This window comes from Nelumbo nucifera, chromosome 5 (assembly GCF_055504915.1).
Source record: "Nelumbo nucifera cultivar China Antique chromosome 5, China Antique-T2T, whole genome shotgun sequence".
Taxonomy (NCBI): Eukaryota; Viridiplantae; Streptophyta; class Magnoliopsida; order Proteales; family Nelumbonaceae; genus Nelumbo; species Nelumbo nucifera.
The window spans coordinates 43,533,960-43,561,843 of NC_142653.1; the positions used below are offsets into that span (position 1 = coordinate 43,533,960).

At 37.0% G+C, this 27,884-nt stretch overlaps 2 protein-coding genes across 2 annotated transcripts; both read left to right on the top strand.

Moving 5' to 3' along the window:
• Positions 1 to 2,110: 2,110 nt before the first annotated feature.
• On the top strand, positions 2,111 to 5,326 carry LOC104608556 (disease resistance protein At4g27190-like). The gene has a single exon (XM_010274593.3). The coding sequence runs from the start codon at positions 3,317 to 3,319 to the stop codon at positions 5,324 to 5,326; it is 2,010 nt and encodes a 669-aa protein (XP_010272895.1). The 5' UTR covers positions 2,111 to 3,316.
• Positions 5,327 to 5,335: 9 nt separating this feature from the next.
• Positions 5,336 to 26,996, top strand: LOC109115493 (uncharacterized). The gene is made up of 6 exons (XM_019199625.2): positions 5,336 to 6,352; positions 6,805 to 7,071; positions 7,319 to 7,609; positions 9,109 to 9,396; positions 10,536 to 10,853; positions 26,512 to 26,996. Exons 1-6 carry the CDS (start codon positions 5,336 to 5,338, stop codon positions 26,662 to 26,664), a joined length of 2,334 nt encoding a protein of 777 aa, XP_019055170.2. The 3' UTR covers positions 26,665 to 26,996.
• The last annotated feature ends 888 nt before the right edge of the window (positions 26,997 to 27,884 follow it).

Sequence of the window (27,884 nt, forward strand, 5' to 3'; positions counted from 1 at the left end):
TATTAACTGCCACGTTATCCTCCTTCTAAAGCGGAACAGACCCCTACATCGTGGGCTGAGGATTCCGGGAGCATTTCGCGAGACCCACGACAGCCCAACTATATAAGGGCATCAACCCTTGAGACCCAAGGAGATGCGCAATTTAGTTCTCGTTGCTTTCCAGCTCTCTCACATTTAGCTATCTTAAAAATCACTGATTCGTTGACTTAAGCATCGGAGTGCCCATCCCAGGTAAAGCAACTCGGGCACTCTGACACTATTTCCTTGCAGGTCGCATCAGAGCCACCTCTCCAGCTCATCACTACTCAGTTAGGCATCAAAGCTACCTCTCCGATTTGTCACCATTCAGTTAGGCATCAGAGCCACCTCTGTAACTCGTCAGCACTCACTTTGGCATCAAAGCTACCTCTCCTGTTCGTCACCATTCAGCTAGGCATCAGAGCCACCTCTTTAGCTCGTCACCACTCAGTTAGGCATTAGAGCCACTTCTCCAGCTCGTCACCACTCAGTTAGGCATCAGAGCCACCTCTCCAGCTCGTCACCATTTAGCTAGGCATCAGAGCCACCTCTCTAGCTTGTCACCACTCAATTAGGCATCAGAACTACCTTTCCAGCTCGTCACCATTCAACAAGGCGTCCAAGCCACTTTTCAAGTAGGAACCATTCATCTAGGCATCCAAGCCACATTCTAGGTAGGGATTATTCAGCCAGACATCTGAGTCACCTGCTAACCGGGAATTGCCAAAATGTACATTTTCATAACTCTCACTCTCCATATTTTGTATAGACATTAATGTTTACCAAACCCTTAACATCACAATGCAACAATGAGTTGAAATCAGCCCCCCACAAGATAATTTCCCATAACGTCCCACAACACATCCCCTCCGTGTATTGGAAATGTCTCCCGATGATGCCTCATCATTTTTGGGGATGTGCTGTAGGATGTTGTGGGGGGCTGATTTGAACTCTGCGACGATATATGTCATCACATATCTTTACTGTTATATGAATATGAAGTTATTGATAGCTGATATATAAAATAACATGTTGCATATGCCATATTGCTATGCAAACTTTTATTCGAATAGAAGACATCTGCTACGTACTGGCATTGCATTTTGTCAAATAATAAAGTATATTCAATTTCTAAAGCCTCATCAGGCATGTGGCAGGGGTCGATGAACTGATTCCAGTTTGCTGATTCTAGAGATGTGGAGAACTACTAGGCTCATAACTCAATTAAGCGTTTGGGCTAGCAATGCCTAATTGATTTGGCTTTAATCTAGTCATAAAGGATTAATTTCCGTCACAGTCGACATCCTTTAAGAGCTAGTTTTTGATTGTCACGATATTTCTTCTCTTCGTACAAAGGAATCAACTTTGAACTCTTCTCCACACAACCACCGAATTGATAATGCAGTTTTACCTCTGAGAGAAAATTTACATTAATGTATCTTGGGTCTTGGGAATGCAAAGTCATGATGTAGGGATCCTTTGCATGAATAAATTTCTAATTGAAAGCATTCCATTGAAGCATTTCGGGGCAATACTGATTTTCCATTAGCGGCTTTAACTTTTAGTACCTGGATATTAATTTCTGGTAAAAGAACACCATCACCACATTCGCTGCTCTATCTTTGAGCTAGGAATCAAGCCTCTATTGAATTTAGAGCTGTCAATGGGTTAGTTTTGGTTTGGAACAGGTCACCCGGTTCCTAACCAATCATTAATTGGCTCTGTTTTATACAATAAACCAGAAATCCAACCGACATTCGGGTTAATCAGGCCTGACCTGATTAGACCCGATTATGCTTGAAGTCTAGAACTATTATACAGAAAATACCAAATTGTCTCTGTGTTGATAAAATAAATGTTTTTAACCAAAACGACATAAATCATAGAATTTCGATTCAGTCATTTTTGGTTCTATTGGACACACTGATCCACTGACAGCTCTAATTGAACGAAAGAAAAAGAAAAAGAAAACGAAACAAGAGAACTGTTAAGTGTACAATTTCTTTTCCTAAAGCCATGCAAAATGATGGTAGACCACTTTTTTTCTAGAATAATGTACACAGTACTTCAGTTTGATGGACCAATTGAAACAGATGGAGCATTATATCATTATCATCTCTTTTCTCGACGAACAGACTGGAACACAGGGACCATTATTTGTGCAAGAAAAGAAGTTAAATTTGCTTTTTCAAAAAGCTAAATGAAACCAACAAGAAATTTTCTCGTTATTTGGAAAAAGAAAGGAATCCGGACTCATCATTTTGAGCAGATGTATCCCATTCAACCAAAAACTTTGCACGCATTGAAAGAATGGGATTCAGCCACACATTAAGAACATCTCCCCCATGAATTTAACCTATACTGGAGAATGGAGGTATTCTTAATGCGTGGCTGGATGCCGTGTGCCTGAACAGATTTTCTGCTTACAGGAAATCTGGGTTCCATTTGGACAGATCCCATAAGAGAGGACCTATACAAATTTACAGAGAGCTCTCTCTATAAATATGCCCACAGCGAATATGAGTTCCTACTAAATAATGACTATTGTATTGCTGCAAGCTTTATTTGTGGGTTATACAAGCAAAAAGAAAGTAACACAGAGAAAAAAAAAAGAAATGAACAGAGTATCTGCACAACTTTTCCTTTATGAAATTTAAATGTAGTCATTACTTTAGCTAAATTATGTTATTCTTTGCCATTTACCAAAAGAAAAAGTTATTCATTGCATAAGAACAGACAAATAACTATATTCTTTGCTCTATAGTAGAGCCATTACTGGACTTGTGAGGTTAAAGTAAAGATAAAATAAAAGCAGACATATTCTCATTGCATGCATTTTGAAATTTGAGTTGCCTCTTAGCAACTAAGAGAAATCTTCCAATCCTTCGAGTTTCATGTGGGCTAGGCTATATATAGGCATATAGCATAGCCTTATACTATTGTCACTTGTCAGCTTTGATTTTTTCATTGCCTTCATTCTGCAATTCTGGGTTTTCTGCATTTCGGAAACCTTTATACAACGCTGCTTCATCTAAGACAGACAAGATAAAGCAGTACGTGGAAGGTGGTCGAGTAATCAGAGTGGCACAAGGAAAAGGAGCATCAAAGAGATAAGTACACCGCGAACCCACCCATTTTATTCCGTCACAAAGATTCCACTCTACTGTTTCAGTTGCAGTAAAATTTCTGTTCCTGTTGTTCTACTATCTTAGTTTCTTTTTAAAAAAGTAGGAAAGAAAAGAAAATCAATTGCTGCTTCTAGTGTCTTAGATTGCTTCCAATTCCCTCCAAATAGAAAATGGAAGTATTGACAATTCTGAGTAGTTTTGCTGGACTGTTAATCGAAGGGGGAAAGTGTTTGAGCAGGGAGATCGGTTATTTTATTGATTACAAGGAGAATAATGATGAACTTAAAACACAAATGGAAGATTTACTGGCAAAAAGGAGGGATATAAAAAAATTTGTGGAAGCAGCTCTTATGAGAGGAGAGGAGATTCGAGAAGCAGTGGGGCATTGGACGAGAAGTGTAGATAAGATTGAAGAAGAAGTGATAAATTTTCATCATGATTTTGAATCTGTGCAGAATGATGGGAAATGTAGGATTGGATGTTGTCCTGCTCGTTACATTCTGGGTAAAAAAGCTATAAAGAAGTTAACATATGTTAGCTCTCTTATAGAGAGAGCACCATCACCTTACCAGGTCTCAATTCCTCCATCTATACCTAGGTCTGTCACAAGTGCAATGGGAGATCTCATGCCCCTTGAATCCAGAAGTTTGGACAGAAACAGTGTTATGGAGGCATTGAAGAATGAGAATATCCATATGATTGGGGTGTACGGTATGGAAGGAGTTGGTAAGACTACTCTGATTAGGCAAGTTGGAAAGCAGGCTGAAGAAGAAGGAGTTTTTTATCATGTTGTGGTGGTAGTCGTCTCTCAAACTCCAAACTTGAAAAATATTCAAGGGGCCATTGCTGAAATGCTAGGTTTAAAATTGAATGAGAACGATTCCATAGAAATAAGAGCAAACACGTTGTATACAAGGTTAAAGCAAGAGAAGAGTGTCCTAATAATCTTGGATGACCTTTCGGAAAGAGTAGACTTATCTCATATAGGAATTCCCCATGGAAACGAGCACAAGGGTTGCAAGGTTCTACTCACCACGAGAGACCAAAATGTATGCCATGCCATGGGTAGGGAGGATAGTCAATCAATGAAGACCATTGAGCTTGGCGTCTTATCAGAGCAAGAGGCTTGGGCTCTGTTTAGATGGAGCACAGGTGAGGTTGTTGAGTCTCTTGAGTTGATTGTTGTAGCAAGTGAAGTTGCCGCACAATGTCGGGGTCTACCCCTAACGATCGTTACACTTGGAAGGGCATTACATGGTAAGCAGGAGATAGGAGCATGGGAGCATGCAGCTACAGAACTGAAGAATTCTAAAGCTACAAACATCAAAGAAATGGAGAGATCAATAGTGTATTCATGTATAAAGTTTAGTTACGAGCAGCTACCAAACGAGGAAATCAAGCAGTTGTTCTTGTTGTGTTGCCTGTTTCCAAAAGATCATAATATCAGTGTAGAAGAAGTGGTGGAATATGGGATGGGAGAAGGACTTTTTGAGGATATAGACATGCTGGATGAAGCAAGGGGGAAAGCACAGAGGATAATCAACAACTTAAAAGATTGTCGCTTGTTGTTAAATGGAGATGAAAGAAAAGTAAGCTACCTAAGATGTGGTCTTGACAGAGAGATAGGTCATGTGAGAGTGCATGAAGTTGTTCGTGACATGGGCATATCAATTGCATCATCATCATCATCTGTAGAAGAAAGACAAGAGTTGAATGGATGGCCTCCAAGCAATAACAAAAGGGAGTCAAAAGATGAGCATGTTAGAAGAATGTCACTGATGCACAATCAAATATTGGAACTCCCCAGTCAATTGGAATATCCACAACTCCAGACCTTGTTGATGCAATTCAATTATATGTTGGAGGAAGTGACAATCCCAGATACATTCTTTGAAGGAATGGCAGCACTTAGAGTTTTGGGTCTAACTAACAATGGTTATATGCCGGTACCCATGTCATTGTATTCCTTGACCAACCTTCGAACACTTCGTTTGCATTGCAAGAAAACAAGTAATCTATCTGGACTCAGAGAGCTAAGAGAACTCCAGATACTTGTGCTTACAGTTACATCTGATAAAGAGCATATGTTGCCAAAGGAGTTGGGACAACTGACCAACCTAAGATTGTTGGATTTTCAATGCAACAACAATTCCATAACAATTGCACCCCAAGTGATATAAAATTTCTCCATGTTAGAAGAACTGTGCATAAAAGCTTTGGATAATAAAGTTGATTGGGAGAAAGAAACAAGCAGAGAAATAACAAGTGATGCAAGTAGTAGCTTTGCTGAGATAACATGTTTGCCTAATTTAACTGCTTTAGATGTCTCTATGCCAGAAGCCAACTGCTTACCTCAACATGTCAATACTCTTCCCAACTGGACAAGATTTCACATACACATAGGCTTCAGTTTCATTTTTGATGATGACATCCCTATAAAATTGAAAATCTCAAGATCCATGACCCTCTGTAATACAGAGATCAGCACCTTACCAAATTGGTTCAAAAGGGTGGTGTTATCAAAGGCAGAGGCACTATTGTTTTACAATGTGTCCAACCAGGATGTGAGGAAACTATTTGTAGAATCTGATTTTCAACTGTATTTGTCTAAATGTGATTTGAAGATACTTGTTGTTCGATACTGTGACGGCATAAAATCTCTCTTGAATGTGATGGAATTGGATTCAGAATCAAAAGAAATTGCGCTCATGGACAATTTGGAAGAGTTGCATCTCAAGAAACTGGAAAATTTCAGACGTATCTGCCATGGTCAACTTCCAAATGGGTCATTCAAGAAATTAAGAATTTTGAGAATCAACAAATGTGATAAACTGAGGAGTCTCCTCTCCCCTTCTCTGGCTCGAAGTCTTTCTCAATTGGAAGAAATTGAAATAAAGGATTGCAAGGTACTGAAGGAAATCATTGCGAAGGATGCAGAGATGGTACAAGTAGAAGAAAAGATTGTGTTCCCTCAATTGAAGATTATAAAGCTTTGTTATTTGAAGAACATCACGAGTTTCTACCTTGGAAGTGCTCCCATTGAATGCCCATCATTGGAACAGGTAAAAGTGTATGAATGCCAAAAAATGAAGGTTTTTGCTTCAAGGCTCCAAAACACACCAGAACCAAAGCTAATTGAAGGAGGGGATGGAGATTTGAAATGGTATGAACGTGATGTAAACAATGCCATGCAATTCCAACATGAGGTGCGTGCATCTATCAACATTTATTTTATTTTATCACATTGGGTTTGTGCGGCTTATTGGTTAAGGTTTATTGTGTTTGGGACTGGGGAAATCAATTTTTTGAATATTAGGTTAAGAAAAATTATATGATGCCAGAAGGCTTTGACCGATCAAAACCCCTCATGAATTTTGATGAAAACGCACACTTTTATGATGCAATCTGATTTGATTTCGACATTGTAGTTGAAGTTTTGAACCACAGATGAATACTGCTTACAACATATTGTCTAGAAAGTATTCGCAAGTTTTCTCACAATTGATTGAATCGTCCTTACCGTCAGTATCTACTAACGGGAAAATGAAAAGGACTATTTTATCCACCATTCTTCTTTAAATTTTCAAAATGAAACATTTGACACCTTATTCTTATTGAATGCTATGTTCATGTGTATCACCTTGTTTTCTCTGATCAGTTTTTACGTATATGGAGATTATTTTGCCGATTGGTAAAACCCCTAAGGAATCATTTGAGAGAGAAAGAGGAAGGTATCAAAAACCAGTTAGATAAACTGAAAAAAGACTGGCTAGCGGATGCTGAGCTCGTAACGCTAAGCTCATTGAGAGACAAAGAAGCCTTAAATGCCGAAAGATGGAGCACAGCAGAGTCGTGGGTGGATGAAGTTGAGCATCATCTCATCAGAATAGGCCTGTTAAGACCTGAAGAAATCCCCAACATGCAAGTAAGTCATTTAATTTGAGACCTAAGATTCTCATCATATTATCAATTTATATGGATCAACCCAAAAGTTTTATTTAGATAAAAACAGCAGTGGTATCAAATACAACCCTAATCAAATAGCTAGAAAATACACCCATCACCCATGCAACGATGTTTGTTGATAATATTAGGGCCATATAATTATTTCTATGTTAATTCATATACCCAATAACCTTCTTTCTATTTTGACTTTCTTCTACTGCGTTCAGTTCTTCAGGACCATGGAATTACTCTACCAACTGATACGACCTCTCGTGCATTTTGTGGGATTGAGATACCATAAATTACAAGAACTGATTCAGGAACTAAGTAAGCTAAAAGAAAGATGGAGAAAGGATCCTCAACTCCGGAAGTTAGTAAGCTCGTCATCATCAGTTGGTGAACCCACCAGCTCCATCAGATGGAAAATAGCTGAACGCTGGAAAGGCGATTTTGAGCGTCATCTTGGTAGTTCCGGTTTATTGCCAGTTGTTGGATGCACGACAGAGCGTATCCGAAAAGTAAGTCACATGACCTGGCCCACATGACATGTAAAGTAGTAAAGAGAGAAAAGATTGGCTAAAGGGTTAGACTATTATATAATTTGTTTGTGTGCATGAAAAATGAAAAATCGAATTGAGAAAATCGAACTGTAAAATGTGGTTAATTGAACTTAATTTGAAAATTTTGAAATATTGAAGGATTGATTCAGTTCGGTGTTTAATCGAACTGAATGTATTTTTAATATATGTCACATAAATATATACTTATATTATATTTATAATAATCTATTTATAAATATATTATATATTTTTAAAATATTTATAATATAATATTATAAATATATTTATATAATATATATTATAAATATAAAAAACCAAAGAATCGAACTGGTCAAAAACTGAAACCGGCGGACCAATTAACCGGTGATATCGGTTCAGTTTCGGTTTAGAGAAATAAAAAAAAAACGATACCACTGATTCGATTTGCAAAAATTACCCAAAATTCGATTAACCAAAAAATGGACACCCCTAATGACAAGTAGGGGTTATAGCATGGCTTGGGTTTATTGTGGACCGAACCGTATACCAGACCTGAATACAAAGCCTAAGCCCAAGTCTGGAATTTCTGGGCCGGTCTGAAAATTAATACCCTACCGAAGAAGACTATCTTGGGATGCATCTGTTGGCTGTTTTTGAGAGAGAGTCTATCTTCAGATGCATGCCCCAACTTAAATATTTGACATTTATACATACATGAAATAACCCCAATTGCCCTTATTATAAACTAAAACAATGGAAACAACATTGCCCTCATTCAAAACCGTGATTCAACCAATCACCAAAATGATTTTAAGAAATTATTACTTGAGAAACTAACAGATTAATAGTCTACAACTAAACATATTATCTAAAATTCATCATACCTTTTTTAAATTTCTCTTAAATTCGTCCTGATTTTTCAAAACATCGATAGAGATCTTATCAGTGAATTTTATTGTGCAAAACTCACCTTCTCTTATGCTTTCCTTTAGATCATTGTTATGACCATTAATAGAAGTTGTTATGTAAGCATTTAAATATTTTAATAACCAAATTATTCCTAAGACGGGCTTGAAGTGTTAGACTTAGGCCCAACTCTAAAATTTGTAAGGCCTAGTGTGAGCCTTGGCCTAGGTTAGGCGCATAAAAGATTTAATAAGCTTGATTGGCCATTAAGGGTAGTTTGGTCATATAAAATACTTAAATGATTACATGGGAAACTTCTATTAATGGTCATTAATAGTAAAATTCACTGACAGAGGGCACTTAGGAGGTTTTGATTTTTGAAAGTTCACGATGAATTTAAGAGAAATGTGAAAAAAAAACACATGATGAGTTTTAGATAATTAATATCCCTTCTATTTAAATATTAACTTATTTCAAACAAATAAAACATTAACATTTAACAATTTTGTTTTCTAACTTTGGTTGCCTTGGTTTTATTTCCTCTATTTCTAACAATGATTCTTATGTTTCAGTTCTTCCAAGTTATGAAATTGTTTGTAAAAATGGACCCTCTCGACAATTATTTGAACTGGAGATTGGGCTGGGATCCCAAGCTCAAACAAATGGTAAAGAATTGCAGTAAGGAACTCGAACATCATTGGGTTATGGACCCTGAGCTCATGACATTAATCTCCTCTCCAAAAGAAGGCTTACGGGAAAAGAAAAAGAATATAGCAGAACGCTGGCGGGATGAGTTCAAGCATCAAGTTATTAGCCTTGGACTGCTACCAGATGGAGACACGCCGGAGCACATCAAGGAGGTAAGTCATCAGTTGGCCCAAATCTAACATTTGAACATCTGATCATGGAAATTGCAAACCTACCAAGGAGGTCCCACCATTTGAGATTAGTTTATGGGTAAAATATATATAAGAACCTCTCTTGAGGTTCCTTACAATAATAAGAAAATAAAAAATAAAAAATAAAAAAACCTCCCTTTAGTTTTGAAAAACCCTCCACTTACCTCCCTATTATTATTGTCTTAGGTCATTACCAAAACATGAAACATTATTGTCTCCATAACAAAGATTTTGAAATTATTATTGCCTAGGATGGGCTGAGGGCAACAATGTAATTATGCTTATGAGATAAGGGCTTGCTGATATATCCGAGGCTTTGTAGAGTCAAAGGCCTATAAGTCTAATGTCAGAGGCCCTGGGTGTTATCGTAGGGGCGGAGATTCTGACGGTTAAATTAGCAAGAGAGAAATAAGTAGTTGGATGAGGCCTGAGTTAGAATAGGTCAGACGAGGTCAGTAGGGAGTTATAAAGCTTAGAGTAATAAATGCCAAGATGGGGATTACCTCATAGTGATGCCACCTATTTATACTTGAACTTGCCTGGAATTAGTTACGAGTAGACGGCTAGGATGCAATCCACCTTGTGCCACGCGTTGCCATCCTAGGTCTGCCATGTGCCGCCCACGTCATTGGGCCTGCCATGTATGCCTACATCAGAAATCACAAAATTACCCTTACTACTTGTTAAAAAATCTTTCAATATAATCAAAATGCCAAATTTAGACTTTTCAGATATCAGTCAATCATTATAACTTATCACTACTTTACTCCTTTCAATCTGACCTAAAATTTCAAAGAAACATTTTAGTAAATCTCCATCTAAATTGATAGAAATAAGGGTAAAATGAAGACTTTCAAAAAACTAAAGCACTAGGCCAACGCTTTTCTAGCTGGGAGAAAGATAATCGCAGGATTTTTAAAAACAACAGGGAGAAGGTTTTGTTAAAATTAAATGAAACTTGAGGGGAATTTTTAATATAGTTAGAAACCTGGGGAGGAGTTTATATGGTAGCCAGCTGCCTTTTTAAAAAGACTGTGTTGCTTTAATTTGTTGTCATTCACTTTAGAATTTTGATAATTATATACGTTCTGTGCTTTCAGCTCCTGCGGGTTTTAGATTTATTACGGCCAGTAATGAAATCTTTCTCAAATTATCTACAAGATCCCCACATCAATCCAGCGGTAAAAGAAAGACTCAAGAAACAAGCAGCAGAACTCTTGAAACAGTGGGAAGTCGATCATGAGCTTATCACTCTAAGCTTATTACCAGATGACGACTTACAAAAGCCGATGAAACGGAGGAGCATAGCTAAGCTTTGGCAATCTGAGTTTAAGCTTCACTTTAAAAAGCTCCAGCAAGACCTTCAAAGCTCAGATTACTTGAATATATGGGAGACATTTGACGATTTCACTGAAAAGGTTGGTCACTTCATCCCACCTGTCATTTCATGCATGGAGGTAGAAATTAAAGAAGCCTAACCGGTTGAGAATTTGATATTCACTTTTACTTTTCCTTTTATTTCCCTGGCTCACTTACATTCTCATGAATCTCATTAGTTGAGATTGACATTTTTCCTGTTCTTTTCTTTGACTTTTTCTCCATTTATTTTCCCTCTTATTATCTATTCAACAAGTAGGGGTGGTCGGACTTGAGCCTGGCCCAACTCAGGGTCACCCAAACTTATCAACACGGGCGCAACCCAAAAGCTTAACACAACACAATTAGAGCCCGGATCAAGCTTGACTTGGGCCGGGCTGGGCTTACTTAGGTTTGGGAGGATTGGTCAAATTTGAAAGAATTTATAAATATATTTTTGTATAGTTATTTTTTATTGGGACTTATAATCCCGACTTAAGGATAGAATTGATTAAAAATATATACAATTTTCACTTAAAAAAGTACATATACATATTTTTTTTACATATATACATGTATACAATTAGAAAAGAAAATTATATATAAGTCACATGAATGTACGTATTTGTTTTGGGGGACTTAGATTGGGTCAGGCTCATAATTTTTGACGTAGGCCCAGCCTGAAGACCGTAAAAATAAATATTCTAAATAATGGAATATATGCTGATGATGGGTTGAGATAAGGTCTTGCATTGGTTCACCATTAGCAATACATACATATAAGAACAAATCAAAATGACATATGGTATTAAATTTTGTTTTAGGATTTTTAGAGGGGGGAAGTTGGTCAATGGGATTTTGGTTCCCATTGATAAAGAATTAATCCATGTTCTTTCTCTAGGTTTATGTGGGGCCAATAGAAATTTTATTTTCCCTGAGTATCACTTACCCGAGTAGGTGATACCAATCTACCAAGTGGATAAATAATTTTCCCATCTTGGAGGAAAGTTGACAACACTTGGATGGGACAACATTGCCCCTTTTAATAATGGATTTTTATAGCTAAAACGGTAACTAATTTTTACCCGGATAAATAACTTATTGAAAAGCAAATGGGGCCTAAGTTTAAATTTTTAAATCACCTTTTAAAAGTTTGTACCTTTTGGATTAAATTAAGATAAGAAATAAAAATATAAACTATGAAATTTATTTTAACTATTCATTAATTTTATTTTTTTGTAAGTTATACATCAACATGTTATTGGATTTTTTGTGATGCCCCAGCTACATATATCTAGGTGTTTCCACCATATCCAAGTAGAGGTGTAAAACTAGCCAGCACGGCACGACCTGCCTGTGGCCTGCGGGCCGTTCTGGAACATACCGCCCTCCCTAGGGATAATTTGGGGGGTCGGCCTGGCATGGCCCATGACACAATCTTGTGCATGCTCATGATGTGCTATGCCATGCCGTGGGCCTGGGCGGGGTGGGTTGTAGGTTGTGCCAAGATGGGCCATAGGTCGGGCCTTGGGCGTGGGCTGATCTAGGCCAAATTGGTTTTTTTCTTTTGTTTTTGACATTTTTTATTTATTTTTTTATTTCTTTGCTAAGTAAAACTAAAATATTTAACTATCTTTTGTGGGCTATTTGAAAAAATAAGAAATTTAACAAAGAAATGAAAAAAATACTTAACTAAATAGGAAGTCAAACAGATAAAGACTTAAAGTGAATAACAAATTGAAAGAAAAATGGGAATTTTATTTCATTTAAATTTGAATGATACAAAGCATACAATGGTTGGATGAATGAAATATGAAAATTGGAAAATTGAATAAATTAATAAAATATAAAAATACAATATAGTTACAAATTGAAAATAAAAAATTACATTATTAAAAAAATATCAAATAAATTAAATAAAATTAAACAAAATTTACAATAATTTGAAAAAATGCTATAAAACTATTGAGTATACAAAAAATATTTACTTCATCATTTTCTTTTATTGTTCTTAACTTTGATCATCTGCTTCAGGTGAAACATTAGGTGTAGTATCATGCCCTCCTTTGTCTTGTAATCTATTTTCAGCATCTGATTAATCTTTAAAGCAGATGCACATCTCTAGACTTTCATCATTCATATAGCTTATCTTGTTGTCCAACACCCTAGGACCACTACTAAACCAAGACTCCGATGGAACTGTAAACACCGAAGGGGTTAGTAGATCATGTGCCATGGCGGCGAGAATTGGATAATTTTTTGCATGTTCACTTCACCAGGCTAAAATATCAAAATTATTTTTTCCCTCCGAGGTTATGGAAGAATCACCTAAGGTAGAAAAATTTGCTTGTAAATAAAAATTAAGTTCAATAAATGAACTTGTTGTTGAGGCAATGGATATCTGCCTCTTACTTATTAAATAAAAAAGTTTTTTTCTCTTCCACTATTGGACTCAAGTATGCAGATATACAAGTTGTAGAATTTTTATTATTCTTGTTATTTTATATTCATATAAATTATACATTTCAAATAATAAACTATTAATTTCTTCTTTTTTATTTCCAATTTCAATATTCATATTTTCATAACATGATTCAAGTAAAATATTTAAACCATCTCCTAACCCTAGTATCTAATATTGTAGCTAAGTAATGAAGAGTAGAAATGTTCTCCTAATATTTATTTTCCTTTATTTCATCAATACTTTTAAATTATGGATTCTTTCTATATTTTGCAAAACAATCACTAATCATCATTAATTGATCATCTAAATTACAACTAATTGGGTAATAAACACCCGTTAATTGATTAGCTGCACCATAAAAATGTTTTAAACGATCTCTTAGAAAAATTGCCATTTCTTAGTCTTCCTCAAATATAATATCAGTAAGCATTTTTGCATTATAGAAATCACTAAGAATTTGTTTGTGAGAAATACATCTTTCTAACATAGAATAGGTAGAATTTCATATATGTTTAACATCTAATATAAAATGTTTATATTTTAAACCATCATTTTGATATAAATATTTAAATTCCCATTTTCTTGCTCCACAACCTTTAATATATATAATCCAATTTCTAATTTTAGAAATATGAGTAAAAATAATATCTAAAGCATCCTTAATACATAAATTTAAGATGTGACATGAACATCTGATATGAAATAATTTACCATTTAAACATGATTTTAATTGAAAATTTAAAATATTTATTGTTGAATCATTATTACTAGCATTATCAAAACTAATAGAAAATAATTTATTGTCAATTTCATAAGCATGTAAAGTATTAAAAATACTTGTAGTAATAATTGAGCTAGTATGTGGCCAATAAAACCTAATAAAACTTAAAAATTCATTTATTTAAAAGTCAATTTTTATCAATAAAATGATCGGTAAGACAAATATAACTTATGTTAAATTTAAAGCCCAAATATCAGAAATAATTGCAACTTCAAAATTAAGATTTGATAACATATATATTAAGTTTTGTTTATATGAATAAAAAATTTTTTAAGCATAAGATCTAATAGTATTCCTAAATATTTTTTTAAATTGTCGATTTATAGAATTACGTAACCATTTTTAGTATATTTGGCTAACAAAAATGGTTAGTTCAGCATGTACAATGTATTTTGCTAATTCTTGCCTCATTTTTTTCTTGAGGATATTTAAAAGTACCAACCCCCCCACCCAATTTGTGTTTGTGTTTCTTCTTCTTCTTCTTCTTCTTCTTCTTCTTCTTTCTCATGGGTGAACAAATGTCTGGCCAAATGTCCAGTACCACCCTTGCTATAATAGCTAAAATTTTTCTTATATTTTTGAAAAACAACTCTTTTTCCCTTTTCGTGAACCTCTTCTACTTTAAATATTTTCCAAACCAGGCAGACATTTAGAATTAAGATTTGATAACATATATATTAAGTTTTGTTTATATGAATAAAATTTTTTTAAAGTATCAGATCTAATAGTATTCCTAGATACTTTTTAAAATTGTTGATTTATAGAATTACGTAACCATTTTTAGTATATTCAGCTAACAAAAATGGTTGTTCAGCATGTACAATGTATTTTGCTAATTCTTGCCTCATTTTTTTCTTGAGAATATTTAAAAATACTAACCCCCCCCCCCCGCCCAATTTGTGTTTGTGTTGTTTCTTCTTCTTCTTTTTCTTCTTTCTCATGGGTGAGCAAATGTCTGCCCAAATGTCCAATACCACCCTTGCGATAATAGCTAAAATCTTTCTTACATTTTTGGAAAACAACACCTTTTCCCTTTCCTTGAAACCTCTTCTACTTTAAAAATTTTCCAAACCGGGTTGTTTAACTTAGTGGCCTTCTTTTTCTTTCCCCTAGTATCAATACTAGGGTGAAAGTTCTATCAATATCAAATAGCATCCATATCAATGCCAACACTACCATGCTATGATTGAATATCATTGACAATGAACATGTTGGGGAAATGAGTTCGGGAGGAGCCAGCCATTTTTTTAAATTCTAAAAAATAAAAATTAATTTAATTGCAATTATCTGAATTGTTGGTTTGGAAACCCAACTTGATTTCAACGGTTAAAGTCTTTCAACTCCAAGAGTCCAAGCCTCCTAAATTGTTAACTTGAGATATTTGAACTGTTGAGCAAGCCTTCTTCTTGTTAGAACTTGAGAGAGTGTAAGAACTAGAAAAGAAATTAAGAGAATTGTTGAATTGGTGTGATGAAAATGGTAGAGGGTAGGGCTATTTATAAGAATTGAAAATAATTCAATTACCCAAAATACCCTAAAAACTAGTTGTTTTATAGTTGTTAGGAGGGGTATTTTGATTATTACAAAGTTATTTATCACTTTACACAAAAATGCCCCCCAAACTAGTTGTTATATGGATGTTGGGGGGCATTTGTGTTATTCTCCCCCGAAAACCAAAATACATAAATACCCCTTGTAAACCCCCCTCTAAAAAAAATGATAAAACTAGCATTAGGTGGGTCGAGCACAGTCTGCTATTGACCCGTGCGCCATGTCGTGGGTTAGGTCGTGTCGGCACGTGGGCTGCAGGTGCCATACCAGCTCATGGACCTGGAACCCCAAGCCCAACACGGCCTGGACCATCATATTGGGTCTGGCATGGCCCGCATGCCATCATGCCATATCGGGCTACAGACATCACAACCCGATTTACACCTCTATATCCAAACATGTTCAAAGTGTATCAAGATACTTATCTTAAAATTGTCTTTTTTGATACTCTATGATACCAACACTTTGAATCACCATGCATTAATATGAATAGAGGTGTAAAGTGGGTTGTGCCGCACCGGCACCCACGGGCCACCACGGGCAATGTCGTCCTCCCCAATGGAAATTTTAGGGGTTAGCTCGACACAGCCCACGGCCCAGGCCCAAGCAGGCCCGTGCCATGCCATGCCAGCATGCGAGCCTGGGCCGAGCTAGGCTGCAGGCCGTGCCGTGGGCTTGGATCGTGTCGAGCTGGGTCACAGGGTGGGCCTTGGGCCTGGGTCGAACCGGGATAGACTCACTGAATGGATTATTGTCAAATCAAATGTCATATCAGGGATTCAGGATCACTGGATAAGGATTCAGGAATCAGGACAGGAAACGAATAATAAATTAATAACAAATTTATGATTACCCAATAACCCAAAGAATAAATAAATAAAAATATAAAACAATTCAAATAGGAATTTAAAAATTTTATTTCATTTAAATTTGAATGAATAATGATACAAATTACAAAGCATACAATTATACACAAATTGAAATTATGAAATATACAATGGTTGGATACTTCATAAACTTCATACTTGGATAGTTGGATGAATGAAATACGAAAATGGAATAAATTAATAAAATATAAAAAATACAATATAGAATTATAGACCATATAGACTATATAGTTATAAATTGAAAATACAAAATTACATAAATAGCAAATAAATTAAATAAAATTAAAACAAAATTTATAATAATTTAACAAAATAAAAAATTGTGGGTTATTGTAAAGTTGTAATCTCCTTCAGGTGAAAAACCAAATATCCGGTGTATCTAGTACTGTAGTACTGTAGTAGTCTGTAATATCATGCCCTCCTTTGTCTTGTAATTGTAAAGTTGTAATCTATATTCTGCACCATGACTCATAACTGCATCTAGCCAACCCTGGTAGGCTAGTACAGTGGTAGTGTCGTAGTGTGGTACCTGCAGGTCATGCACTAAAACAACTAAACAAGACTCCAATGGAACTATAGCCTATAGACACCGAAGGGGTTAGTAGATCACGGATCACGTGCCATGGTGGGATTGGCGGCAAGAAATATTCTCCGAGACTTTGACTTCTCCCAATATTTTTAAAATTTATTTTCCATTATTTCAAAAATTCATTTAAATTGTGGGTTATTTCTTCTTCCTTCTCATGTGTGAGAAAATGTCTAGTCAAATGACCGGTACCACCCTTGCTACAATAGCTAAAGTCTTTTCTACATTTTTGGCAAACTACTATTTTCCCCTTCCCTTCAACATTCTCTATTTTAAATATTCTCCAAATCAGGCTACTAAACTTGGGGTTTTGGGAAGAGCTGGCCATTTTTTTTTCAAATTCTAAAAAAAATAAAATTAATTTAATTGGACTTACCCCGGAATCCCGGATTGCCGGTTCAGAATCCCAACTTGATTTCAACAGTTAAAGCCTTTCAACGTGACAACGTCCAAGGCTCCAAGCCTCCCAAATTGCTAATTTGGAGAATCAGACAATCAACCAATCAAACTATGAGACTATCAGAGTTCACTCAGATGGCAGAGAATGTATGAGAGACTGAAAGATACTGAGAGTCTGAGAGACTAGGATAGGAAAGACTGAAGAGATTATAATTCAATTGGTGTGATGAGAATAGTGGAGGATAGGGCTATTTATAGGAATTGAATATATTTCAATTGCCCAAAATACCCAAAAAACTATTTTTTATTTAGTTATTGAGAGGAGTATTTTGGTCATTGTAAAGTTACTTATAACTTTATCCAAAATGCCCCCTAAACTAGTTGTTATATAGCTATTGAGGGGGCATTTATGTCACTTTTTCAACCCCTCATAAGCAAAACACACAAATACCCCCCTAATATGGCTGTTTATAGCTGTTGGAACATGTTGATTTTTTGCCAGCCTTTAAATGCTTGGAGCCTTGTATGTTTCAGGGAACTAGGGAATGTATTGAGGGGTTTCAGAATGGTGTAGGGCAAGTCAAAGAAGTGTATCCAAAAAATAAATAACAGAAGTGGTGGATTTTGGTGAGAGAAAGACTCTTTTGTGTAAAGATTGATGTAGAAGGAGAAGCTTTTATGGCTCGTAAAGTTTGTACACGTGGAGGAGGTGCTTAAGGTGTTCAGAGGGAATTGGGATCTGCTCCTCACAGATTGCATCTCACACGGACCTCATATTCCCATCCCGCCTTGCATTGGAAACTGATACGAAAGAGCAAAGAAGATATATGGGAGAATAATATTTCTTGATAATCTCCATTCAACAGGTTACAACCTATTTATAATAGAGCTAAAGATACAACTAGAGAACAGGTCGGCAACCTAAATTGGAAGCCAACAAGGAAAGAAAAATATGTACAGCTAGTTGGAGTGGAACTATATCTCCTAGAATTAAGGAGATACAATCCTAAATCTGATGGAATACGCTAACATCCCCCCTCAAACTCAAGATGGTAATGTATCAGTCATCTGGAGTTTGCCAACTCGAGTACGAAAGCGAAGAGGAGAGTGAGCTTTGGTAAATATATTCGCAGACTGATCCTGGGAAGGGACAGGAATAAGGCGAACAATACCCTCGAGCACATGATGACGAATAAAGTGGCAATCAGTCTCAATATGCTTAGTGCGCTCATGAAATACATCATTGTGGGCAATCTGTATGGCACTACGATTGTCACAGTAAAGAGAGGTTGCAGATGACTGAGTGATTCCCATGTCATGGAGTAACCATCGTAGCCATAACAGCTCGGAGGTAGTGTCAGCAAGAGCTCGATATTCAGCCTCAGTACTGGAACGAGAGACAACCGTTTGCTTCTTACTACGCCAAGATATAAGAAAATCGCCAAGAAAGAAGCAATAACCAGTAGTGGAGCGTCTGTCAGTAGGATCATCGGCCCAATCAGCATTAGAATATGCGATCAACGGAAGAGAGGAAGAACTGGAGTAGTGAAGTCCATGAAACAAGGTGCTCTTGACATAACGGATGATGCGAAGCACGACAACATAATGAGTAGTGTGAGGGGTAGACATGAACTGACTCACAATATGGACAACATACGCAATATCAGGATGAGTAACCGTAAGGTATACAAGACTGCCAACTAGTTGTCGATATAAGGTGCAGTCATTGAGAGGAGTACTATCAGTGGCTGAAAAATGGACATTAGGCTCAATCGGAGTGTTAACAGTCTTAGTATCAGTGAGGCCGGCACGAGAAACAAGATCAGTGGCATACTTGGCCTGAGACAGATAATATCCTGATTGGTCGGAGGAGACATCAATGCCTAAGAAATAATTTAGTCAACCAAGATCTTTCATTTCAAACTGTTTGCTGAGAAAAGTCTTAAGAGCATAAATGCCCTGCAAATCATTGCCAGTAATGATCATGTCATCCACATAAAGGAGAAGAAGTACACAACCCTGAGAGGTCTTACGAATGAACAAGGCATGATCTTGAGTGCTAGACCGAAAACCAAACTGACAAACAGTAGAGATGAATTTGGAGAACCATGCTCGAGGCGCTTGCTTAAGTCCATATAGAGCCTTACAGAGACAACAAACCTGATTAGGGAGATGATCATAACCAGGAGGGGGCTGCATATAAATCTCTTCAGAAAAATCTCCATTGAGAAAAGCATTCTTAACATCCATCTAAAATAGCTGCCAGTGCTTAGCTGCAACAATCGCAATAAGACTGCGAACAGAAGTGAGACGGGCTACTGGGGCAAAAGTCTCCTCATAATCAATGCCATACTCCTGTGTGAACCCTTTTGCTACCAATATAGCTTTATACCTTTCAATTGAACCATCTGCTCGAGTCTTGATTTTGTAAACCCATTTACAACCAATCACGGATTTATCTGAAGGCAGGTCAACTAAATCCCAAGTATGAGTGCTTGTAAGAGCTTAGATTTCTTCTATCATTGCTTTTTGCCATAGAGGGTCAGTGCTAGCCTCGTGATACGTACGAGGCTCGTATAAAGAAACAATGGTAGAGTAACAGTGAAAATCACGAAGAATAATGGAAGGTTTAGTGACCCTACCAAAACGACGGAGTGGAGCATCAGAACAATCAGGGTCTAATTCAGTAAGAGGAATCAAGAGTTCAGAAGAAGACAGAGCTGGAGAATTCATAGTCAAGGTAGATGCATCAGGAGAGGTTGTAGGTTGTGCAGTACTGTTAGAGCTATCAGAGGAAGAAGTAGTTAGACCTACAGGTAAATCTTTAGGAAAAAGCGAAATAGTAGGATCAGTAAAAAAATATGAAGATGTCGTGGTAACTCGAAATGGGGAGAGACTTGAGAACATTTTGTGTTCTCAAAAGGTAACATGACGAGATATGCGAAGTCGTTGGGAAAGAGGATCCCAACACCGATATCATTTATGCTCAATACCATACCCGAGAAAACAACATAAACGTGCTTTTGGTTCCAATTTGGTATGTTCATGAGGTTATAATAGAACAAAACAAGCACAACCAAATACACGAAGAGACTAGTAATCAGGGCAATGGCCATACAACCGTTCATAAGGAGAAATGTTGCTAGCAACAGGAGAATGAATGCAATTGATGGTATAAACAATAGTGAGGGCTGCCTCCCCCCAAAAACGCTCAAGACAAGAGCAAGAGATTAAAAGAGCGCGGACAGTTTTAGGAATATGCCTATGTTTTTGTTTTGCATGCCCATTTTGTTGAGAGGTGCCGGGACAAGATCTATGAATGATAGTTCCATTTTGTGAAAGAAATTGGGTAAGGATAGAATCTCGATATTCCATGGAATTATCAATGCGAAAGATCTTGATGATAGAGGAAAATTGAGTTTTGATCATGGTGGCAAATTGAATATAAATTGCAGGTAATTCAGATTTATTACGCATGGGATAAATCCATGTATACCGAGAGAAATCATCAACGAAAATTACAAAATAACGCGAACCACCCATGGTATTATGAGGCGAAGGTCCCCAAATATCATAATGAATAAGATCAAAAGGTGCAGAGGAAACATAATCACTTATATTAAAAGGCAAAGCATGATGTTTTGAAAGATGACAGTAAACACAATCAAGGGATGTTGTTTTAACAAGACCCAAACATCCATTAGAAATTTGGAAATGTGTCCAATACGAGTATGCCAGACGCTAGAAGTGACAGCAGCAACAAGAGATGGTAATTGAAGAGATGATAGCTCAAACAGTCTCCCAACCTTACGGCTTGTCCCAATGATCTTCCCTGTCCGTGGATCCTGCACAGTACAACCGCGACTTGAGAAATGTATGTCAAAACAAAGTTCACATAATTGTCCAACAGATATAAGATTTAGAGATAATTGATGTACCAAAAAAGTATTAGGTAGTGACAAATGTTGTGTTGAAATAGTTCCTATACTTTTGACAGTTAGGGTTGAACTATCGATAGTATGAACAATTAGTGCAATAGAAGGTTGGGACTTGGAAGTAAACAATGATGAATTGGATGTCATATGATTGCAACAGGCAGAATCAAAATACCATGATGAGGTAGTACCCGGAGTGACAGACAAGACTGAATTAGAAGGCATACCAGAAGCAGGTTGGAGTTGGTGAAGAAGGGCTTGGAGATCTCGAAGAGAAAATTTTGGAGAGGTGTTGTTAGAAAAATCCTCTGTGGCAGCAGCGGCAGTAGAACTCGAAGCCTGAGAATCCATGGATGAGGACTTTTGTCCAGATGCCTTTTTGGCTTGCAGGCGGCGACACTCGGAAATAGTGTGACCAGTCTTCTTGTCGTAATTGCAGAAACTCCGTTTTGAGGATTTAGAGGAAGTTGAAGAAGTACTAAATGTATTCGGAGTAGCAAGAACAACATCAGTAGATAGTAAGGATCGCTCATCTCGAAGTATTTTTAGTTAAGTTTCTTCAGAGAGCAAATCTTTGATCACAACTTCAAAGGAGGGCAATGGGCTACGATGAAGTAGAGTACCACTAATAGGTTCATACTCATCCCTGAGAGTCATCAGAAGATGCCAAACACGCTGGCGATCGCGAAGCTTGGAATAAGTAGTGGCCGCAGAGGTACTATCCCATTCAGGTTCACACTGTGCCAACTGATCCCAAAGAACTTGTAATTCAGAGACATAATTGTGAATGGTCTGTTCAGGTTGCTGCTTCATACGGTGAAGACACCTATAGAGTTGAAACTGATGCACATCATCAGAAATAGAATAACGAGCTTGTAAGAAATCCCATACCTCTTTAGGAGAGTCATATCTTCGAAATTCCAACTCGATGCTTGCAATACAAGTATTGCGAAACCAGGTCAATATTTGATGATTTTCTCCATCCCATTTTTCTATTCGTTCAGCAAATTTATCCTCTGTTTCATCAGCAATTTTATTGGGTTTGGGTATCTCACCAGTCACATACTGCCATAGAAGGCGTCCCTTGAGAAAGCTACACATCTCTTGGGACCATAAATCATAATTTGAGCCATCAAAGATAACAGTGATGGGATGAGAAATATGTTGAGCAGCTTCAGATGAATCCATGAGGAGAAACGCTGAATTTTAAGTCACGAGAAATTCTCAATACTGACCTTAAACACAAGTTTCGGTTCTGCTCACATGGGCTGCATGCTTCATTCAAGCAGCGGGGAGCGCTTCCTTCCCAAGAGGGCTAGACACAGAAGAAGTGGAGAGGGTGCTATTTCTATGAGCCTTCAATCAGGGACTACTACACTACTCTCTTCACCGTCGTATGGAGGTCAACCACCCTTATCTTGCCGGTCCTGTCGACTTCGTCGTATCCGTAAAACCCAAGACTCTCCTCGACCACACACATGCCTGCCACCTCAAGCGCTTCAACGTCGGCGAAGAATTTCTTGTGAAGAAATGCGGATTTGCAGAGGTTAAAGCATCCAGTCTACGAATGGAGCTTTTCAAAAGATATGGGAGCTCTCTTGCCAGCTTGAGATTTCTAGACTATGACATCGACACCGACGACTACCACGGTTTCGTGCACGGAAGGTTGCCTTATGAAGCGATCAAACCAGATCCTCAATTACAAGCTATTTTACAAAGCATCAACCAGAGAAAGATCATTCTTACGAATTCCGATAGGAAGCCGTGATTAAAGTTTTGGAGAGGATAGGAGATAATCTGCCCCGTTTTCGATGGCTTGTTTGCCTTCTGTCGACGATTACGTCGACTTCCTCGTACCAGTGCCACTGTTAAGTTGAACCGCGGGGATGCAGAGTGAGAGCAGGGGAGAGCATCACTCGGGTGGATTGCATCACACGAAGAAGAGTGAGAGCAGGGGAGATCAAGAACAGTGCTCGTCTGATGAGCAAGGGAGATCAAGGCCGGAGGGGAGGGAATCACCGCTGATCACCGCATCTGTCGAGAGGTGGAAGACAATGAACAGTGCTTGTCTGATTTATTTCATTGGAAAGAGAGAATGAGAGAGATGAAAAGTGAATGGCCGGGAGCGAGAGATATTGCCGCCACTGGTTGTCTTCATTCGAACGGGGAAGAAGAAAATTGCAGAACCGCTGAGCACGAAGACGCGGAAGAGACCACCGAACTCAGACCAAATAAAAAAAATTACAGAAGAGAAACGAGAACCGCAGAAGAAGCAAGAAGACGCGGATCATAGCTCTGATACCATGATACGAAAGAGCAAAGAAGATATATGGGAGAATAATATTTCTTGATAATCTCCATTCAACATGTTACAACCTATTTATAATAGAGCTAAAGATACAACTAGAGAACAGGTGGGCAACCTAAATTGGAAGTCAACAAGGAAAGAAAAATATGTACAGTTAGTTGGAGTGGAACTATATCTCCTAGAATTAAGGAGATACAATACTAAATCTGATGGAATACGCTAACAGAAACAGCTCCCCAATAACAGCATAAAGAATGGAAAATGTTCCCAATACAAGGTGGGATGGGACTGTGAGGTTTGTGTGAAGTGCCCTCTGCAAAGAATAGATCTGGACTCAGGAATGCTATTTTCTAGACGGGCTTTTTTTCACGTAGGGGTCAGCTTGCAACAAGGTAGAGAACTTCAGAAGCTGTTGGAGCAAACCAGAACACTACTGAGAAGACAAAGAACTGATGCTAGTTACGGGGCAAAATCAAGATCAACAATCGAGAGTTCTGGGGTTGGAGGCTGATTTTTAGCGAGGCATAAGAACAATGTCCATTAGACGGATATGTAAAAGATCTCGGAGGTTTAGAAAGCAACAAGAGAGTTATGATAGGGTAGATCACAAAACAGAAGCAACCTGTGCTGGTGCTCTCGTGGTGGAAATGTCTTTGGACTTTCTAGAAAAGGAGTTGGCCTTCGTTCTGGTGCTAGAAGTTTCAAGAGAGAGTTGTTCTATGCCGTTCTTTTCAAATATGAATTAATTCGATTTTCTTGAAATCGAAATTATAGGTGGTGGACAGTTGGAAGTGGTTCTTTGAATTCGAAGGTAGGTGATGAGATCACATTTGCGCCTTATATGCACATCTCAGCATATGTATTGGAAACATCTCTCAAGTTGTCAGTGGAAGATATTCCCAACATACAAATGGTTGGGAAATGCTGTGGGGCGTTTGTGGGGTGCAGATGTATATTTGTAGGTGATGAGCAAGTGGAGTATACATCAGCGCTCCACAATACTTCACAATACATTCCAGCTGTGTACTGATAACATCTCCCTATGATGTCTCATCATCTCTCATATTTATCTTTGGGAGATATTTCCATACATGATTGGAGTGCAGATGTGTACTCCACTTGGAAATCACCTATGAATTCAAATCTCAGCACCCCACAGCATATTCCAACGGTGTATTACTAATCAGCCCAGATCAGAATTTTATAGCCCTAAAGTACAGGGGGAATGTATCCTGCACGTGAATTGATACCAAATTCAAGGGCAGAATGCGGTTTATAGGGGAGAAAGGGCTAATAGTGGGGGGGGGGGTTTGAATTCAAAATTCTGCATCGTATGTATCGGTACTTCTCCGTAAAAATATTTCCCACTTACAACTTTTTAGAAATGTTTTCAATGCATACTCAGATGTGCATGTGGGGCTCCGGTACCTGTGGATGTTCTGTGAGGACGCTGTGGGGTGCTGATGTTAACTGACCAAGTGGGTTCCAGTTCAACAGTTTTTTCTTTCTTTCTAAATTTAAACACCTGTTCAAATGTTGTTCTATCGCCAATTAAAATGCCAATGTGTTCTAAGGTGGAAAGCGGATCCGGTTTTGGATAAGAGGTTTTCTACTTTCTTGGCACGAGGCCAGGTGGTGGGCAGTGGGCTGCTCTAGTCGATCGCTTGTGAATAGTGAGAGCAGTTCTAGGTTTCTCGGTTTCAAGCTTCGGTCCCAGTGTCAACCATTTAGGAATGATTTCATTTGGTGGTAACAGTTTTGGCCCAAGCCCAAGATGAGAAACTTGACAGTGATACGCTTGTAAGGTCTACAACATCTCTTTTAAAACAAAGTTTGTCCTGGAGGCTGCCTTTGGAAATGATGCAAATAGAGTGTAAATTCTAGTTTGGGGTAAATTTGCACTTTGGTTTATTTTTTGCCTGTATTTAATAACATTATATTTTTGCATTGACAAATGACAGATTAACGCATATTTACATTGATAATAAGATGTAAAAGTACATCAATAAAAGAGAAGTAAATTTGCATTCAAGTGGGCTTTTGATAAAAAAAAAACCATATGTTTTATTGAAATTCATGTTTGCATCAATTATAGCTAAAAGTCTGTTTAGTAAGAAGATAAATTTGTCAGTGCAAAATTAACCCAACTTTGTAACTTATATGAACCATTTTACACTACATATTTGCATTCACACTTATTTGTATCATTTCCAAATACAGCCCGAATGATTCCATTTGGCGATCCATTTCAAACATTCGCTCTTGTAAATAGTTTGGATTGAACTTCTTTGTCCTATTAGATAAGTGTGAAGTTCTCATTCCGTTACTTGAAATCAACTTGACAGGCAAACCCATCACCATTTGTTTGGTTGCGTATTTGTGTGTGTGTCTTCTTAAAACTATTTCTTCCAAAAAGCAAATTTCAATTCATATGTATGTTATAGGTAGTCTAGTTTTTATATATTACAACAATAAATTTTTTTTTTTTTCTTTCACTGTACTTGTTATACTTTATTTAGATGGTGGATCCACATACTACTTGGAACTTAATAATGAGAATCCCACATGAATATTCATTTTTATCCTAATTGTGAAAAAATAATATTGAATTTTAATTTTGATAATACTCATAATTTGCGACAAAATTAATATTCTATTGAATATCTTTAAATACTATGCTATTTTATTTGTAAAAACCCAATGAAGTTGAGATTAGTAAATATGCATACATTCAATATTAAAACTAGAATTAATGTATAAAAGTTATAACTATTTTTCTTTTCTTTTTTTTTTTTTTGGTTTTGCATAGGAGTTAGAAGAAGATGATGATGATGATGGTGATGATGATGATGATGATGAAGAAGAAGATGATGATGATGATGATGATGATGATTTGATGATTTTTTATGATTATGATGTTGATATTAATGTTGGTGATAATGATAATAAGGTGGATGAATAAGCATCTTGAGGAGAGAGGACAAAAAATGTAGGTTTACAAAATTTTGGTATTTCATGTTTATACATTTCTACTTAGAAAAAAGAATCAGCTCAAGAAAATAATACATTTTTTTGTCAAATTTATTCTACCAGAATGCTTTAAGCAAGAAGACGAAGAAGATAAATAAAGTATTTCAAGTTGATTTTGTCTCCAGTTATATTAAATATTGGAGTGTTCAACCATGATAGATAGTTCAGCCGGGTGTATATGTTTTTGTCTCCAGCTAATCCGCTCCCACTAGAATAGGGGAAGGTGGTAGTTTTCCTTGCCCCGATCCCACAATACAAGAAGCATTCTCTCACAAACTCAGCAAGACCCCCTCAAAAAAATTTAGATTTGCACGGCTGTTTTTTGTTGGTGGGCTGACCATTTCCCTTTCTATATATACACTACAAAAAATGGTAGCAACTATGCAACTTTAATGTATCACTTTGAACTGTAACCAGTATGTAATAAAACACAAATTAGCTCAATGAATTTTGTGTAAATCTAATGGTTAAATATCATGAATTTATTATAGTCAGTTACAATGGAAATAACGTTCAGCATAAGATAACATAATTGGTCCTGGATTCCTAAAGAAACTTGAAATGCACAAATTCCATTAAAGTGCAATTATGCATAACATAACCATTAAAGTGCCTAAAGCACAAATTCAATCAACATGCAAAAATCGTATAACTTCTTCATTGGGTTGGCTAAATTTTCATTTGGGGTGAACATATTAATTTACAAATTCTAAATGGAAATAGAAAGCTTGTTGCAACCAGAGTTGATATGATGGTTTCCGCCGAGGTCATTGGGACTTGCTTTGTGCCTATGGCTTTCCTAAATGGGACGACGACAATAATAAACACATATTATGGGAAGCACTACGACAAGATCAAGATGCTTATTATATGAACTCTCATTTCTTTCACATTTCTACTTCAAATCGGAGAGGGATGAATGGAATTTATTTTCTTAAAGATCATAATGGGGAATAGACTAATTATGATTCAAAATTAATTGAAGATATGCTAGATTATTTCTTATTTCAGGGACTTGTTTACCTCTAGTAATCCCTGCCATTTCAGTTGAAGAAAATCTGAAGCTCTATATGCCCCTTCACAATACTGAAATCAAATTAATAAGCACTTTTCAGTACGGCCCCTTTGAAGGCACCCGGCGGGTCGGATCGA